This window comes from Chrysochloris asiatica, unplaced genomic scaffold (genome assembly GCF_000296735.1).
Source record: "Chrysochloris asiatica unplaced genomic scaffold, ChrAsi1.0 scaffold00211, whole genome shotgun sequence".
NCBI lineage: Eukaryota > Metazoa > Chordata > Mammalia > Afrosoricida > Chrysochloridae > Chrysochloris > Chrysochloris asiatica.
Window position 1 is genome coordinate 1,580,029 of NW_006408729.1, and position 19,938 is coordinate 1,599,966.

General features: G+C 40.4%; 1 protein-coding gene and 1 pseudogene across 1 annotated transcript in view; both read right to left on the reverse strand.

Annotated features, from left to right (window-relative positions):
• LOC102836526 (CDGSH iron-sulfur domain-containing protein 2-like) overlaps positions 1–11,844 on the reverse strand; it is a 32,188-nt gene extending 20,344 nt beyond the window's left edge. Inside the window, exon 1 of the mRNA XM_006872713.1 lies at positions 11,718–11,844. Coding sequence (XP_006872775.1) covers positions 11,718–11,820 — 103 coding nt within the window. The 5' untranslated portion in view covers positions 11,821–11,844. The remainder of the gene's footprint in view (positions 1–11,717) is intronic.
• A 5,571-nt stretch (positions 11,845–17,415) lies between these two features.
• LOC102812468 lies at positions 17,416–17,828 on the reverse strand (annotated as a pseudogene).
• Positions 17,829–19,938: the final 2,110 nt, after the last annotated feature.

Below are 19,938 nucleotides of genomic sequence, written 5' to 3' on the forward strand. Positions count from 1 at the left end.
GGGGAAAAAAAAAGAGTGATCTGAGACAATTTGATGAACTTGATCTACACCTATGGATGCAGTAACCCAAAAGAGGGAACAAACCCTCACAGCAAGAAACATTCCCACCCCCTCCACTCACAGAGTAAACAAAGATGGGCAACTTGGACATTGGATATCCAAATGGGGAGGAGGGACCACAAAGGCAAGAAGTAACTGGCTTACAAGCTTACAATAGTGAACCTAAGGGGGCATGGAGGAAGGCAGAATCTCCAATCTGTCTAGGCAGAGCTGATGAAATGAAATGCAGAAGGGTCACTTGTGATACAATAGTGAATGATTGTTATCAGGACTGACTGTGAGGGTTGGAAATGTAAGGTAGACGTTTGGCAGCAAGGAAGGGAGTTATTAACTCTCCAGTCTAGGAGCAGAGGTCTCTGGGACCATCAACGGAGAAGAGCCAAGAGCAGGACTCTACCCAGAGAAGCAGCGAGGCCCGAGATGGAGGCAGAGACGATGATGTGGAGTGATGAAGCGGATGGGGACTTTGGATCCAGAGAGGGACTGGGTCCTGAAGAATGGGGGGGTGATTGGGGGATTGTAGGGGGCAGGTTTATAGGGTATACCCTTTGGTTGGTTGATGATGCATGGAGGGGTTTGGAACCATGGCAATGAGATGATATACGATGGAATGCATGTAAAACTAAAGTTCTCTCATGTAAAATACCATATAATTCACAATACAACAACAAAAAAAAGAAGTACCTTCCATTCTTCCAGAATCATTTGATTTCTTGACTGCTGCTTCCTTGAATGTTGATAATGGATTCAAACAAAATGAAGCCTTTGACAACTTCAATCTCTCCTCCATTTATCATGATAAATACAGCTAATAGAATTATAGCTGTCAGCTCTGATGCATTTGTACATCACCTAGGAAAAATACTACTCAGACTTCATTGCTTTGTCTTTTAAGAGTGAAACCCTTTACATATTAAAGAAATCAAGTAGTGCAAGTGGGCAAGAACTACTGCATTCAAAGTTTCATGTTGTTGTTTTTATTAAGTGCTGTGGAGTAGGTTCGCACTCATAGTGACACTATATATTAAGTTTCCCAGGAACCTCAATCTTTGTGGTTAACAGTTCATTTCTTTTCCTACCACACCAAACCAGGTCTCATAGTTAGCTTTTTAAATCTGAAAGTAAACTGTTGAATGGAAAGATTATTTTGTTGTTCTGTTTTAAAGGATTATATATTATTTGGAAATGTACACACATTTATTGGGTTAAGTTTTTTACAAAGTTAAAGTATTAGATAAGAATTAACTGTATTTAAGTACTACATGAAAATCCAGGAATTCCTGTATTTACTAAGAATGCAGAGTCATCATGAAAGAGCCAATTGCTTAAAAAAAAAAACAACCCACTAAGTCTAAATAGGGAAGGAAATATAGTCAACAATAATGTAATTGCAATCTTTTTTGCTCTAATTTTCAGAAGTGAAAATATTTTGTCTCCTAACCATTTAAATAATCACCAGCTGAAAAAGTTTTTTTCCCAGGTTTTTGGTTCAACAAAGGTACTCCAAAATATAGTCTGCAATTGTTGTCAATATCCAGAGAGAAATGGATAATCTCATTTATTCATACAATAAGCATTAAAATTCAAATGATTCCTGAACAAATATATTATAAACAAGCATTTAAAAATAGCACTAGGATCACCCTTACCAATGGTGGACTGATTTCATTGGAGCTCCTAATACATACTAGGTTAAAAGGTGAGGTGAACAACTTCTGAATGGTTAGCCACTGTCAACCTTATAAATAGATATAATGCCAGAAGATGAGCCCCTCAGGTTGGAAGGCACTCAAAATACAACTGGAGAAGAGTTGTTATCTTCAATGTAGAGTTGACCATACTGATGTATATGCTGATGGGGTACAACTCACACTAACGTGAAATAGCTGCAAGCATTCATTAATAATTGGAACATGGAATGTACAAAGTATGAATCTAGGAAAATGGAAAGTTGCCAAAAGTGAACTGGAATGCACAATGACCAATATCCTAAGCATTAGTGACTTGAGATGTACTGGTATGTGTGTGGAGGGGGATGGAGGGGGGGCAGGGATAGAAGCAAATACTGCTGAATTATGATGGATGCATGGAGGGGATTGTAATCATTGCAATGAAACAACTGCGACAGGATGAGTGCAAAACCAATGTTCTCCTATGTAAACTACTATTCAATTCTCAATAAAAGCTTTAAAAAAAAAAAAAGATATATCGTGAAGTACGATATTATCTATATTCCTACAAGGAAGAACAGAAGATACCATTATTATTCAAATTTATGCCCAACCTCTAAAGTCAGTGATGATGAAATTAAAGAATTTTACCAACTTCTTCAGTCTGATCAAACACACAATCAGCATTCATTAATAATTACTGGATTAGAATAATAAAGCTGGAAACAAAGAGGAAGGATCAGTAGTTAGAAAATATAGCCTTGGTGATAGAAATGATGCTGGAAATCACATGATAGAATTATACAAGACCAAACTTGTTCATTTTTTTCAACACAAAGGGACCTCACCAGATGGAATACACAAGAATTAAACTGACTGTAGGACAAGAGGGTGGAAAAGCGTAATATAATAAGCCAAAACAAGGCCAAAGGCAGACCGTGCAGCACAATATCAATTGCTGATATGCAAGTTTAGGCTAAAGCTGAAAAAAATTAAAACAAGTCCACAAGAGCCAAATATGACATTGACAATGCTGTTGTTGTTAAGTGTCATTCCAATTCACAGGACCTTATGTAGGGCTTCCAAGCCTTTAAATCTTCATGGGAGCAGAAAACCTCATCTTTCTCCCGTTAGCAGGCTCAAACCATGGACTTTGTGATTCACAGTCCAGTGTTTACTATATGGAGCCAACGCACTCCCAACATTGACTATTTATTCCACCTGAATTTGGAGACCATCTCACGAACAGATTGGATGCACAACACACTACTGACCAAAGACTAGAAGATTTGTGGGATGACATCAAGAACATCATATAAGAATGCAAATGTTCCATACCATTATAAAATAGACACAGGAGTGGGAAAGAAAGAAATAGCCAGAAATATCACCATTGAAAGCTTGTAATTTCGTCTTCTGCCTATAACTGATTGGAATACCTAAAACGGGGCTACAACATGCCCAGTGGGTGGCTTCCTGTGGAGCCTCAGCATTATAGAAGGCTATAGGTGGAATCATGAATGAATCCATAATCTACAGAGGTGGGAAATTTCCACCTGAAAGGACAGGCAGACCAGCCCGGAGCAGCTAAAAGAACAAAAGATACTTCTTGAAAGAAAGACCAACAGGAAAAATACAAAACAATATAGGCAGACTGACTGACTACCACAAGAACAAGCAAGTTGCTCACCCAGGAGACATCAAGGCAAGTGGTCAGATCCCCTCAGGGCAAACCCCCTTACAAAACTAAGACTCAGTGGGAATACACACTCTGATTGGTGACCACGTTCATCATCGATAAGGGGAAGTAAGGGAAAAACAGCAATGAAGCTGCGAGCTAAGCCCTAAGATATTCAATAAGACTCCTGTGAACCAGGGTGGAGACCTGGTTGGCCAGCAGTGTGGCAAGACCTCGGGACTCTTGGGCCCAGAGTCAGTGACAAAGCCACAGAGGGCTAGAGTGGAGAGTGAAGAATCCAGCTGTTAGGAAGAGAAAGCATATGCACAAGAACACCCACACTTGCAGATAATACCCACCTGAACTGGCTTCAATGACTGGTGATCAGAGCTCAACTAGAAGAAGAAAGAAGAGGAAAAAAAGAGTAATCTGATACAATTTGATGAAGCTGACCTACACCTATGGATGCAGTAGCTCAAAAGAGGGAATAAATCTTTATAGCAAGGATCATACTCACCCCCTCCATACACAGAGTAGACAGGAATGGGCAACTTGGACATTGGCTACTCACAAGAAGTGACTGGCTTACAAGCTTTCAAGAGGGAACCTACATAAAGAGGACGTGGAGGAAGCTAGAATCTCTACTGAGTAGTATCCAATCTGTCTAGGAGGGGCTGATGAAAGGAAATGTGGATAGGTCTCTTGTGATACAATAGTGAATAATTGTTATCAGGACTGATTGTGAGGGTTGGAAATGTAAAGGTAAGCGTTTTGTAGCAAGGAGGGGAGTGATTAACTTTGCAGTCTAGGAGCAGAGGTCCCTGGGACCATCAAGGGAGAAAAGCGGAGTGCGGGACCCTACCCAGAGAAGCAGTGACGCCAGAGATGGAGGCAGAGACGATGACATGGAGCCAAGGAGCAGCTGGGGACTTTAGACCCAGAGAGAGTGAGGGGTGTGTGCTGACGACCGCGGGGCAGGCTTGGCTGGTTGATTATGCTTGGAGGGAATTATAACCAGGGCAATGAAACAATATACAATAGGATGAATATAAAACTAATGTTCTCTCATGTAAACTATCATATAATTCACACTAAAACATTTTTTAAAAAAAGAATGCAAAAGGTCATTTAAAAGACAGGAAAGAAGTAAGGACAAAAATGCATGTCAGAAGAGACTCTGGGAAATGGTGACATCAGAGATGGAGGCAGAGATAAGGGCATGGAGAGAGAGAGCAGATGAGGACTCTAGACTCATAGGAAGAGAAACACTGAGTGCTGGTGGCCAGGAGGCAGGCTTGCAGAATGTGCCCTTTGGTTGTTTAAATGATTATGTATCCCTGAGTGTTTTTGTGTACATCCCTCAATGCCCCCCCCCCCAAAAAAAAATCCGGCGGGAATAGAAGCAAATTCTGTTGAATGATGATGTATGGAGGGAATTGTAATTATTACAATGAAACAATGAGTGTAATACGATGTTCTCCCATTACCACATGTGAATATCACTCAATTCACAATAAAACTTAAAAAGAAAAGACTGAAACTTGCTCTTGAGAGAACAGCTAAAGCAAATGGAAGAAATGAGGCAGTAAAAGAGCTGAAAAGAAAATTCCAAAGAGCAGTTCGAGAAGACAAAGTATTAAAACAAAATGTGTTAAGACCTGGAATTAGAAAACCAAATGGAAGAACACCATCAGCATTTCTCAAGCTGAAAGAACTGAAGAAAAATTCAAGCCTCAACTTGAAGTACTGAAGGATTACATAAAAAAAATATTGAATGATGCAGAAAAGTATCACAAGAAGATGGGAAGAATATACAGTCACTGTACCAAAAAGAATTGGTTGACAGTCAAGCATTTCAGGAGGTAGCATATAATCAAGAACCAATGGTACTGAAGGAAGAAGTCCAAGGCACTGGCTAAAAACAAGGCTCCAGGAATTGATGGACTGCAGATTGAAATCTTTCAACAAACTGATGTAGCACTTAAGGCAAGAAATTTGGAAGACAGCGAACTCATCAACTGATTGGAAGAGATCCATATTTAGGCCTATTCCAAAGAGACATGACCCAAAGGAATGCAAAAATCATCGGACAATTATCATTATTATCACATTCAAGTAAAATTTTGCTGAAGATAATTAAAAGATGGTTGCAAAAGTATATTAACATTATTTTAACCAATTTGGAGGTAAAACAGATTTATAATTTTTCAATGCCTTCTCCTTGATTTCAATACACTGGCAATCTGTCAACAAGTTTTCATGTTCCCTTGAGAAAAAAATGTTTTAGGCTGAGTTGCGAGCCATGAATACACCACTGTCTTCACTTCATCAGAGGGGAATCTTTATCCTCAAGGACTCCTTTCCACAAATCCACACAGAGGTGTGTGGATATGCATTGTCATGTAAAATCACAATGCCCTTAGCTAGCAGTCCTATGCTTTTAATCGGCAATTTAGGCTTCAGCTTTTCAGTGAGCATCTCACTGCAATCAGCACTGTTGATTGTTGAACGTTTTTCCTGATAGTGTTCCAATACTGGCCCTTGAGAATCCCAGAAACTGTAAATATCTATGTTTGCTGATGGTTGATGTTTGAACTTTTTCTTGGTCAGCGATAGAGGATGTTTCCATTCCATACTCTACCATTTACTCTCGGACTATCCAAGAGCTTTGTGATCTTGCATGGTAACGCACATCCATACACACCTGCCCACACTTGACACTCTGAAAAAACTTCATTTGGAGGTCTTAAAGCATCCTCCCTATAGTCCTGATATTGCTCCATCAGACTTTCACCTGTTCAGTACCCGGAAGGCAGCCCCTTAAGGATGAAGATTCATCTTTGATGAAGAAAGAAAACAGTGGTGCATTCATGGTTCAGCCTAAAACATTTTTTAAGTAAGGGGATAATACAAAGGCTTGTTGGAAAATGGACAAAGTATATTGAAAAGCAAGTAGATTATGTTAAAAACCGATGTATTTGTCTTCTAAAAGTTCATTACAATAAATTCTACAGCCAGAGTGCAGATTTAAAAAAAGTTTATTAACAGGGAACTTCCAAAAATTCAAGCTGGATTCAGAAGAGGATGTGATGAGGGACATCACTGTTTATGTCACATGATTCTTGGCTGAAAGCAGAGTATACCAGAAAGATGTTTACTTGTGCTTTATTGATTATGCAAAAGCAAAGGTTTTTGACTGTTTAATCACAACAAACTATGAACTGGTATTCCAGAACACTTTAATTATGCTCATGAGAAATCTATACATAGACAAAGAGGCACTCATTAAAACAGAACAAAGGGATACTGAATGGTATAAAATCAAAAAAGATGTGTGTCAGGGTTGTATCCTTTCACCATACTTATTCAATCTGAATGCTGAGCAAATAATAAAAAAAGCAGGATTACATAGAAAAAGAACATGGCCTCAAGATTGGAGACAAACTCATTAACATGTGCTATGGAGATAACACAACCTTGCTTTCTGAAAGTGAAAAGCACTTGAAATGCTTACTGATGAAGATCAAAGACGACAGCCTTCATATGGATTATGACTCAGTGTAAAGAAAACAAAAATCCTTAAAACAAGACCAACGCTGATGTTAAGCGCTGTTGAGGTGGTTCCAACCCATATCAACCCTGTATAGTGTTTCCAAGGAGCACTGGTGAGCTTCAACCACTTACCTTGCAGTTCAAACGACTTTGCAGGTAGACTAATAACCCACAGCGCCACACCAGGACTCGACCAATAAGTAACAGCATAATAAATGGAGACAAGATTGAAGCTGTCAAATACTTCCATTTTGCCTAAATCCACAATCAACAATCACGAAAGCATTAGTCAAGAAATCAAATAATGCATTTCATTAGGCAAATCTGCTGCAAAAGACCTTTTTAAAGTCTTAAAGAGCAAAGATGTCAATTTGTGAACTAAGGTGTGCCTGACACAAGACATGATATTTTCAATATGCATGTGACATTTGGAAAATTCATAAGAATTCATTCGAATTATTGATTGGTGAAGAATAGTGTCAGTATCATGGACTGCCAGAAGAACAAATCTGTCTTGGAAGAAATACACTTATGATGTGTATTTAGAAACCAGGATGGTGAGACTTTGTCTCTTGTAATTGGACATATTATCAGGATATGCAGGGTCAGTGAAATAAAAATTGTAAGGATAGTGTAAGACCGGGCAGTACTTCATTCTATTGTGCATTGAGCTGCTATGAGTTGGAACTAACTTGATGGGACCAAACAACATTACCACCTCAGTGAATATATTTTCAACAGTATAAGTACAAGAGAGGAAAAAAAAGACAACTGGTATACGGTTACTTACCAGAGAAATAATACATTAGGAATAAAAGCAGACTGTGATATGTTAATATGATTATATAGCTGCTATGACAAAATGAAGATTACCGTAAAATATATAAAGTACTTATCTAAAAGAAATAAGGCAAAAAAAAGTACTTTTTTTTTTTTATATTGTTGTTGTTGTTGTTGTTAGGTGCCATCGAGTCAATACCAACTCATAGCAACCCTATGCACAACAGAATGAAACACTGCCCGATCTGGGCCAATCTCACTATTATTACCAAGCTTGAGTCCATAGATGCTGCCACTTTGCCAATCCATCTTGCTGGGGGGTTCCTCCTCTTCTCTGACCCTCCACCCTACCAAACATGATAACCTTCTCCAGCAACTGGTCCCTCCTGACAATAAGTCCGAAGTATGAGAGACAAAGTTTGGCCATCCTGGCCTCCAAAGAACACTCTGGCTGCACTTATTCCAAACAAATCAGTTTGTTTTTTGGCAGCCCATGGCACTTTCAATATTCTCCTCCAACACCATAACTCAAATGCATCAATTCTTCTATGGTCTTCCTTATTTACTGTCCAGCTTTCACATGCATATGAGGTTATTGAAAATACCATGGCTTGAGTCAGGTGCACCTTAGTCCTTAAGCTATCTTTGCTCTTCAACGCTTTAAAAAGGTCTTGTGCAGCACATTTGCCTAATGCAATACATCGTTTGATTTCTTGAATGCTGCTTCCATGAGTGCTGATAGTTGATCCAAGAAGAATGAAGTCCTTGACAAATTATCACAGTACACTGGTGTTGTGTACTTTTGAGTAGATTCTGACTCAAAGATACCCTGAATGACAGAGCTGAACTGCTCTATTGGGTCTCCTAGGCTGTAATCTTCATTGGAATGGATAAGCAGTTTTTCTCACGGAGTGTGGTTGTTGGCTTCCCAATACCCACCTTTCACTTAACCATTACTGTACAAGAATCCTATAGGATCAGGAGGTTTTGGATGTTCACAAACAGTGATTTTGAAAGTCTTTAGTTTTATGCTGTTTCGAATTTTCAGATATTAGCTCTGGTAGCGTAGTGGTTACGAATTGGGCTGCGAACCTTAAGGCCAGCAGTTCGAAACTACCAGCCGTTCCGTGGGAGAAAGATGAGGCTTTCTGCTCCCGTAAAGATTTACAGCCTTGGAAACCCTGTACAGGGTCGCTATGGGTCGGAACCGACTCAAAGGCACTTAACAACAACAATATTAAAGACACCCTGGCGTGGCCTTATAGATTAAACACTGCAAAGTTGGCGATTCAAACCCACCACTTACTCCTCAAAAACCCTACAGAGGGTCCCTAGGAGTTGGACTAGACTCACTAAAAATGCCCTGGTGGCACAAAAGGTTACTCACTCTACCAACCAAAAGACTGGCAGTTCAAATCCACCCAGTGGTTCCATGGGTAAAAGATCTGATGATCAGTTTCCATAAAGATTACAGCCAAGAAAATCTTTGGGAGCAGTTTTAGTCTGTCATGTGGAGTTGCTGAGTTGGAATCAATTGGAAGGCACTGTTCAACTGGAAACAATATTCAGTTACCATGAATAGAACAGCTTTCTATTCAATGACTGCATATGCTTCCTAGCCTTAACATCTAAAATTGTTTAAATCTCAAGTCTTAATAGAGCAGTTATCTCTAATTTAAGCAATCTTTAAATATGGAAGAGAACCTAACTGTTACATAGTTTATCCCATCTAAATCTATCCACCACCAACTTGCTGCCCAAACTGCGTTTTTAATCTCTGAGAGGCTGTTATTCAAAGCGGCCCATGTTTAAGGAAAGTATTCTTTTAAAAAAAACAAAAACAAAAACTTCTTTGCACTGGAGTTGAAACCACCTTCTGGTAATTTTCACTAACTTAGTCCTAGTTTTGTTTTTGTCCACACTGAATAAATCTCATCTTTCTTCTAGCAGACAGCCTTCCAAATGCTACATTTTTAAGTCAGCTATCACAGATCTCTAAGCCTTGGTGTGTGGTCTGCAGGTAAGCAGTAGGCCAGTAACCGCAAGGTCAGCAGTTCAAATTCACAAGCCACTTTTGAAAACCTTATAAATCAGGGGTGGGGAACGTCCATATGAGTTCACCGAGATCCTTTGGTCTGGTCCTGCCAAGGCAACCACAGCTACAATCATCACGTTGCTGTTGCTGCGTGCCATCGAGTCAGTTGTGACCCACAGCGACCCTGTATAGGGTTTCCAAGGAGCAGTTGATGATCTTGAACCGCCAACCTTGCAGTTCAAATGGCACATTAACCCACAGTGTCACACCAGGACTCTGTAACCATCACATTGTTCTTGTTGTTGTTAAGTGCTGTTGAGTTGGTTCCGACCCATAGCAACCCTGTACAGGGTTTCTTTCCAAGGCTGCAAATCTTTACAGGAGCAGAAAGCCTCATCTTTCTCCCATGGAACCGCTGGTAGTATTGAGCTACTAACCTTGAGGTTAGCAGCCCAACTCGTTAATTAAATGTTTGACCAAATACAGCAGATTAATTTTTAAGTTGATAATTTAGTATGGCCCATAAATGATATTATACATTTTGGAAGAAAAACGGATCACTATGAATCAGAACCGACTTGGTGGCATACAGCACAAGCACAGATCTCTAGACTGATCCTGGCTAAGCACAACCTTATTTACCTCAAAACTGCCTTAATTCAAGCTTACATTCCCTGATGGTGGTGGTGGTTATGTGAAGTGGAGTCGGTTCCCACTCACAACGACTTTGTATAGGGTTTCCGAGGCTGTAAATCTTTTCGGGGGCTGAAAGCCTCATCTTTCTCCCGCAGTAGTTTCAAACTGCTGACTTTGAGTTAGCAGCCCAATTCATAACCACTAGGCTACCAGAGCTCCTTAAAACCCCAAACCAAACGCACTGCCAACTCAGTGACCCGGTATAACATAGAACTGCTCCCTCGGGCTTCCTAAGCTGGAAATCTTTATGGAAGCAGATTGCCCCTTCTTTCTCCCACAGAGAAGCTGGCGGATTCAAACTGACCACCTTTCTATTAACAAATTGTTAACCCACTGTGCCACCGTTATTTGTTTAAGCCAATACGGTTTTGTTTCTTCACCATTCTAATCAGTATGTGAGTCTATTTTATCAACTTCCCTCTTACTATGCAATACTTAGAACCCAACAAATGATTCCAAGTGGGACTGCATTCTAGACAGAAACTGTCCTCCTTTAGATGTGAAACCCTTCATTGTGGGTTTTTGTTGCGTGGAGTACGAACCTTCAAGTATAGAAGGTTACATATATTCATTAATTGTTCATTGTGAGATATGGCGTCATCATACCAGCGTTTTAATACTTTCTGGCTAATACAGCTTTCCTTCAACCAAAGTCACCTCAATCGCCCTGGGGCCCAACAATAATGGTGGTGACTTCAAGTACCATACTCCCACCCCCACCGTGAATAGGTCAACAATCCCCTAAGGTTAGTTTCTAATTTCCTTACTAATGAAACAGCCACATAAGTGTTACATGTCATGTCGATCTTTCCCCGCACACTCACACCCACAGGGGTAAAACCAACTGTGAGCAGGAACTGACATAGCGCCTTAGATGCCAATGACTTAGCCTGCTGTAGAATGAAGCAGCAGACTGCTGAGTGCGATGAACAGGGCAGAAACTACATGCAAGACAGGTGAGACTCGGCCGCTTCCAACTCAGCATACTGTCTGCAAAAAACCGGTCCCTCAATACCAAAGGACACAGGACAGCGGCAAGAGGACACTAAGAACCAACAGATGGCGTCGCACGCGCACAGAGGCAACCACGCCAGCGCGCGCTCACCTCCCACCGCTCGGGGTCACGGGTCACGCGCAGCACGCCCAACCCCGCCCCGCCCCTTGGCCCCGAAGAGTTTGCACCCCCGCCACCCCTATCCCCTCAGGACGCGCGCAAGGATGGAGACTGGCTGATGGGGAGGTTTACCTGTGAGCCGGGCAAACCCGGTAATGCTTTCTGGGACTGGAAGCCGCTTAAGATACGCTGGGAGCTGCACTTTCACAATGCGGGCCACGCTCTCCAGCACCATCCTCGCCAGCGGTGTCTGTTCTCCAGAGCCCCTCCACTCTCCGGCTGTGCTGCTGCGCCTGCGCTGAAAGCGGAAGCTGCCGAAGGACTGGCGGCGCTCTAGCGCCAGGGTCCCAGGGGCTGGCGGGAGTGGGCGGAGCTGCTGGCCCTGGGAGGAAAGTTGACCTGCCGGGAACCGATTGGTAGCGACCGAGTGACGTACGCGCTCCGCCGGCGCTTAAGGGGGTCAACCCAGCGTGCGAACGTTGCCGAAACTACGAGAAAGTGTATGTGGTGGGATCTTTTCTTGGGATCCTAATATGAATAGTTTTCCCCCCTCCCCCGCAAACTGAGCCTTTATTTTCTGTAAATGCTGCAAGTCGGTAAAAAGAATACTGTATCCGATGAGATAAAGAATGTGAGAATGCTTTGTAACCGGAAAGTGCCTTTCAAAAATGAGTTTCTCACGCAATCTGCATTTTCTTTGGTCCCTCTTCTGAAAACGAGTTGCGTGCCTGGATCCCAGAGTTGCATACTCACCCGAGTTCCTCGTGGAGCCTAATTCAGCTCCCCTCACCCTCACAGGCCAAGTTTTAGAAGAAGAAAATAAAATTCGGAACTGCTCAAAGTTCTGCTTCTTGGCAATTTAGTGCAAGCCTGCTCTGAGGTTCTGAAGTGTTTTTGTGGGTTTGTTTTTTATTTTGCTTTGTTGTTTTTCCTTACGTATTTTCGGTTCCTTCCACAGATCAGTTATTTTCTTCTTTAACTAAAACTCTACAAGAATAGAAAGCCTTTATGTCTCAGGGCTTTTACTAGAACCCTGAAGTATCCATGAAGGACTTTAAATCTTACTTATTTTTACTAACATATAAACACAATGTTTGCTAAAGTGGAGGATCAGCGGGAAAAAAAACGGAGCCCCCCCAAGGTGGATTGGCAGCAGCCATGGGCCAAGCTAAGTAAAGATTTGTGAGGCTGGTACATTTCCTTCTTTCCTGCATTGGGTCACAATGAGTCCAAATCGATTGATCGGCAACTAACAGGAACAAACATGATTTGAAGGGACAGCTTTAGTTCCTAAGGCACCTTCCTTAACATATGACTTTGTTTCATGTATTTACTGAAGTCAGGTATCTTAATGCATCTGCTGACAGCATATGTGTGTGGTGGGATATCTTAATACTTTGCCTCTTTGTCTATAGTTTTGAACACTTAATAAGACGGATTGGTAGCGAAGTGGTTACAAGTAGGGCTGCTAACCTCAAACTACCAGTTGTTCCCCAGGAGAAAGATGAGGCGTTCTGTTCCCAAGTAAAAATTTACTGCCTCAGTTCCAGTTATGAGTTGGAACCGACTCCACCGCACACAACCACAGCCACAATCGGAGTCTTGCTGTGGTGCTGCGGGTTAATGCACTGGACTGCATAAAGTCAGTGTGAACCGCAATACAGTGTTGCTATGGGTCAGAACTGACTTGACGGTACACAGCACAACAATGTAACATTCAGATGTAATGCATTTTATTTTTTCCTTTGGTATTTTTATTTTTACTTGGAAATGGAAAAGAATTATTTGCGATTGACCTTTACCAAAAAATAGCAGTTGGCAGTAAGGGAGTTCATTAAAATTTAGATAGAACTGTTATTCTATGACTTTACTCTTCAAAATTGTAAAAGTAAAATTAAAATTCTAGAAAGATCTGTTTAGATATAAGACCGTGCCCATGAACTAGGGCAGTATAGAAGATAATGTACCAAGTTAGTGTTTACATTATGATTTCCTTTCAGTTGCCTTTTGGAAGTTTACATTTGATTTGGTGGAAAAAGGACCTGGGAACTTGTTTATATGCCCTGAAAATGATGAAATTTAAACATCCTTGTCCTCTGGCCTTTTCATTTGGTTGTTATTTTTAATTCCTGATAGGATGTTGTGAAGGTACTCTAGGGGAGATGGTTGAAGTAAGGGTGGAGTGAAGAAGAAAAGAAGCTTGAAGAAGTCCATTAAATTTGTTTGTTCTTTTAGCTAAATCCTTTGACCATATTGGAAGGGCAAAACATGCCATGTGGAATGAGATTGGTTGTGTTTCTGCTAATTAATTTTTAAAAAAATCATTGCCATTGAGTTGATTCCAACACATAGTGACCCTATAGGACAGACTAGAAGTGTTCCATAGGGTTCCTAAGACTGTAAATCTTTATGGGAGCAAACCACCTCATCTTTCTCCCACAGAACAGCTGGTAGGTTTGAATACACACCTTGAGATTAGCAGTCCAACACTTTATACAGTACTTTACTTAAGAGGTATGACATAGCAGAATGTTCAAATGCCATATACACAATTTAGTGGAAGCACCACCTAGATTAATATATAGAATATATCCTAGACCCCAGAAGGTGTCTTGGTGCCCCTTCTAACTATGCCCGCATCTTCACCACTACCAGTATTCTGTCTTCAATATTTTATATTGAACTTAATATAAAAGCAATTATACAGTGGGTAGTCATATGTTAAGGGACTAACTCCCTTACCCATTTATGTGGATAGCTGATTTTCTAAGTAGAGGAAATATTTTGAGTGAAAATCTACGAATAAAACATTTTTTTAATAGTGGTGTAAAGACAGAGAGAGAGAGGAGCTATGGATGTACAGCTGAGCAAATTCTGCATATATTAATGTAGAAAAGGAAATAATTACTAATCTCACTCCCCCCCAAAAAAATCCTCTTTGTCCATTAGAAAATATTTTCTTAAATTCCTTTTTTTTTTAAATTTGTAATTCTATTTTCATTCATATTTACAAATTTGTATTTCATTTCCATAACTCTGCCTTCTTGGCAATACATGAAATACAAGAGTTGAAAATAATATTGCTCTAAATAGAAGTGGCAGAATTATCAGACCACCTTCTGATGTAGTGTGCACCAAATTCTCATTAAGAGTTCCCTCATTTTCACTGACACTCTACTTTACCAAACATGATATCCTCTTCTAATAGCTGGTATTTCCTGTTGATACGCCCAAAGCAGGTAAGTCAAACTTTCTTCATCCTCTTTATACAACATTCTACTTGTACTTCTTCTAAAACTGATTTATCCCCTCATGATATATATATTCAGTATTCTTCATCATCGCCACAGTTTGAATACATCAATTCTTCTGCCTTCCAGTTTCATTGTCCAAATTTCAAATACGTATGAAACAACTGAAAAGACTACAGCTTGGGTCAGGCAGTTCAATTTATCCAACAGACATGTATTTTCTCACATTTTGTCGTTGTTATGTGCCATCAAGTCAGCAGCAACCCATAGCACCCTATGCACAAGAGAATTAAACACTGCCCTGTCCTACACCACCACACATTAGGGGTCTTCCTCCTTCTCTGACCCTGCATTTTAACAAACATGATATCCTTCTCCAAGAACTGGTTCCTCCTGTAATGACTGACATATGAGAGACGAAGTCTGGCCATCCTGGATTCTAAAGAGTATTCTGGCTGTACTTCTTCCAACACAGATTTGGTTGTTCTTTTGAGAGTCCATGGTACTTTTAATATTCTCCTCTAACACCATAACTCAAATGCATTAACGCTTCTACTACCTTTTTTATTCATTGTTCAGTTGTTTTTATTAGGTGCCAGAGAGTTCATACCAACTCATAGTGACCCTAAGCACAACAGAACAAAACACTGCCCGGTCCACACCAATCTCACAGTTTAGGAGGCTGAAGTTCAAGTTGATGCATGATGCAGGCTGTACAAGAAGGCATTTCTCTCTAGTTAACTCTGGAGAAGGTCCTTTTTATGCTACAGTCTTCATGTGGGTTGGCATCTATCTACTCCTGTTTCTGCCTGCTTCGCTATGCCTAATTTGCTCTTTTGTAATGTACCTCCAAAGAGGTTTACTTAAAACAGTAAAAAAGCATCCGCTAATAGAATTATAAACATAGATCTACAGGTTAGGAATTATAATATATATTTTGGGGGTTTACAGTTCAATCCATAGCAGTGGTATCTTTGCTTTCTAAAACTTTATAGACTTAAAAACAACAATGAGATTTCATCTCACATCAACAATAACAGCAAAGATCAAAAAAGTAGAGGACAATAAATGCTGGCAAGGATGCCGAGAGACCACTGCTTGCATGTAATAAATTTTGAAATCAGGGAGTGAGAGACCTTTAACTTTGTTCTTAAGCACTGCTTTGCTTATCTGGGAACTCTAGCCTTTTGATACAAAATTTGTGGGGGAAAAAAGTGTCATTGAAGTTGGAACACTGCATTCTGCAGAAGTGGTATTTGGTAATGAGGAGCCACCCCTCCTTTGCTCCAAAGGAGTCACAGCTGTCTCTAGCCCTCTCTAGTCTCTAGCTCTCTCTAGTCACTTACTTTTCCTCCCTTGACTTTCATGTTGCTAACAGGGCTCTTATTGGTTAAATAAGAAGTTGGGCATGTTATCAGGAAAGAGCAATCACTAGAAAAGGACGTTACATTTGGTAGAGGAACCCCTCAGTGAGGCAGATTGCCACAATGGAGTCAGCCACACCAATGATCATGAAGATGGCACAGGCCCGGAGAACATTGCATTTGGTGGTGAAGGTGGCACAGGCCGGGAGAACATTGCATTTGGTGATATATACCAGGAGTTGGAGTCCACTTGATGGTAACTAAAACCAACAAGAATAAGCAATACTGGGTTTAGGCTTTCATTTCCTTCTAGTCTATGAGAAACTTAAGTCTTTCCAAATCCAGTTCAACTTTCTTAACTAAGTAGCCAACAGTATCTTTCACTGTTCATTTCGAGATACTAGTATATATCACAATTAAAAACCCCTTTTCCTTCCAGGGGAAAAGTGTCACTGCAGTCTGTCTACTGCACACACCCAGGGTCACCAAGATAGCCAGTGAGAAGGAAGCTTGGCTTCCCATACACAGTATGATATTGCCTCTCATGTGTCCACACTGAAAGATGTAACATGTTAGAATTTCAAGAAAAGTACAACTTGACAGCCAGATGATCTCCAAAGAGTCTTTCAAAGTTCTTCTCTATACTACCTTGTCTCCTAATGACATCAATTTCAGATCCTTGTATAGAAAACAAAACCAAGCAAAACAGAGACTCAGATATCTGTTTTTCCCACTTCTGAATTAGTGATCTTACAGATTTTGTTTTACATCTTATGAAAAATCAGGTGGTGATTTTTCTTATAAACAGAAGGTTGGCAACAGACAGACCTGTCTTCAAACTCTACCAGCAGAAGCAAGCCAATCTGTTGGTAGCAGAATACTAAGGAGAATCTGGTGCCTTGGAGGGGTCTGGTTTGGTAAAGCAAGGGAGATACCTACTACTAGCATATGCACTTGCCACATACAATTCAGGCTTGAAATAACTCTTCTTGTGCTACCTCAGACCCAAATTTTAGCACCAGTTTTTCCCACGTTCCCTGCTGTGGTTTCAAACTTATAAAAGAACCAGCATCCAGAGCCAGGAGACATGTTCCTTAAACTTCCTGCCATCATGAATTTTTTTCATTCATAATCTTCACTTTTAAAAACTCAAATTTCCTTTCTTCGTTTTATTTAGATTCCTGCCCTATGCTCATTGGCCACTGACAAAGATTTTTATTTTGCAATGGATGAGAGAGACTCTTTCATCTTGGTCATGGATGGGATGAGATCCATGTGGTCATCCACACATTTGGTAACACAGCTCTCAGCTGCTGCTTCACCTGCACCTCCTTACTCCCTGCATCCATTGAGTCTTTGGCTTTGTCGTTACAATGCATGGTACACCTGTCCAGGCAGTCCTGGAACCTCTCCAACTCACTGGTCACAAGGGCCTGTGCTTGAGCCAACAGTGCATGGCAGCATTCAGTGCACTAGTGCACCTGTTGCATGGATGCCTGGCTGCCCTCACAACAGTTGGCACTGTACCAGAACATGATGCCCTGCATCTTCTGGATGTTCTGTCTCTCTAGACGCTTCATCACAGTGTCAACTGCCTCTTGCACACGGAGCTGCTGCAGCTCTGCCATGGTGACCCCATGCTGTGTCCCTCAGCACCGGTGCCCACATGAACTTGTTTTGTAGTATTTTGATGTTTGTAAATTTATGGAGGCTTGTTTTGTGGCCTACACATGGTCTAGTCTTGAGAATGTTCCAGGTGCACTAGAAAAGATTGTGAATTGTGCTGTTGTTGGGTTGAATGTTCTGTACACATCTATGAGGCAAAGTTGGTTGATCGTGTTGTTTAATTCCTCTATGTCTTTGTTGAGATTCTTTCTAGATGTTATATTCTTTTTCAAAAGTGGTGTATTAAAATCTCCCACTACTATTGTAGATTTGTCTATTTATTTCTTCAATTCTATTAGGGTTTGCTTTATATATTTTCGGGCTTTTCATTGGGAACGTAGCTGTTTATTATGGCTATGTCATCTTGTTCAATTGACCCTTTAATCATGAGATAATGTCCTTCTTTATCTCTCATGATGGTTTTTACCTTAAAGTTTATTTAATCAGAGATTAGTATTGACACTCCTGCTCATTGTTTATTCCAATCAGCTTGGTATATTTTTTCCATTCTCTAACTTTTAATCTGTTTTAGTCTTTGTATGTAAAGTGTGTCTGTTACAGACAGCATACTGAAGGATCTTGTTTTTTTATCCATTCTGCCACTCTTCTGTCTCGGTGCATTTAATCCGTTGACATTCAGTGTAATTATCGATAGGTATGAATTCACTGTAGTCATTATGTTTGTGTGTGTGTTTGGTGCTGCTTGTTTCTTTGGTCTGCATCTCTTCCTATACTTAGTTCAAGTTTTTTGTCCTTTTTCTAAAGTTTCTTCATAGTTTTAATGTTTCTATGTTCTTCTTGGATTTTCATTTTCTTGATATGTTGTGAAGTATTAAACTTTTTAAAGGTTAACTTTTATTCTATTAACTTCTCCCTCCATTTAAAACAGTCTAGTTTATTCTGTAATCTACCTGACCTCCTCATCACCTGGAGCTCTGTTCCTAAATTTTCCTTTCTTTCACACTGTTATTGTTTTGGTCTTAGACTGACCTCCCAGATCCTCTGAATTCATTCTTGTACTTTTGTTCTGTTTTAGACTTTTCTATCTGTTGATTGAGTTCTGGGTGGTATTGCCATGTATGCCAGTCTCGGGTTGTTGTCTGTTTTTGTTGGTTCTCAGTTCAAAGAACTCCCTTTAGGATGTTTTGAAACACTGGGTTGGCTTTGACAAAGTCCCTTAGCTTCTGTTTATCATGGAAATGTTTTGATTACATTGTCATATTTGACTGACAGCTTAGCTAGGTAGAGGATTCTTGGTTGGCAGTTTTTTTTCTTTCAGGTGTTTATATTTTTCTACCCATTGCCTTCTTAACTGCATGGTTTCTGCTGAGAGATCAGAATTTAGTCTTGCCTTTGTAAGAAACACTTCTCTTTTCCATAGCTGTTTTCAGGATTCTCATGTTATCTTTGATTTTTGAGAGCTTGATTATTATGTGTCTTGGTGATTTTCTTTTGGGGTCTATCTTTCCTGGGGTTTATTCAGCTTTTTGAATGCTTATCTTCTTACCTTTCAGGATGTTAGGGAAATTTTCTTCCAGCATTTCTTCAACTATCTCCTCTGTGGTCTTCTTTTATCCTTCCTGTTCTGGGACACCAGTAACACTCAGGTTATTCCTCTTCATGTTATGTCACATGAATCTTAGACTTCAGATTTTTTCATTCTTTCTGCTTGCCCTTCTATCTTAGCAGTATTGAGAGATTTGTCTTCAAGTTCACTGGCTCTAGCTTCCATTTCTTCAATTCTACGCCTTTGCCCTTTCAGTGTATTGTCTAATTCTGATATTTTATTATTAATCATTTGGACTTATTTTTTCAGGATTTGAATTGTTTCCAATACTGTTGTTGTTGTTGTTGTTGTCAGGTGCCATCGAGTTGGAACAGACTCATAGCGACCCCATGCACAGCAGAATGAAACAATGTCTGATCCTGGGCCAACCCCACTACCACTGCCACACTTGACGCCATCAATGAAGCTACCTGGCTGATCCATCTCATTGGGGGTCTTCCTCTTTTTCTCTGACCCTCCATCTTACCCAGCATGACATCCTTCTCCAGCGACTGTTCCCTCCTGAC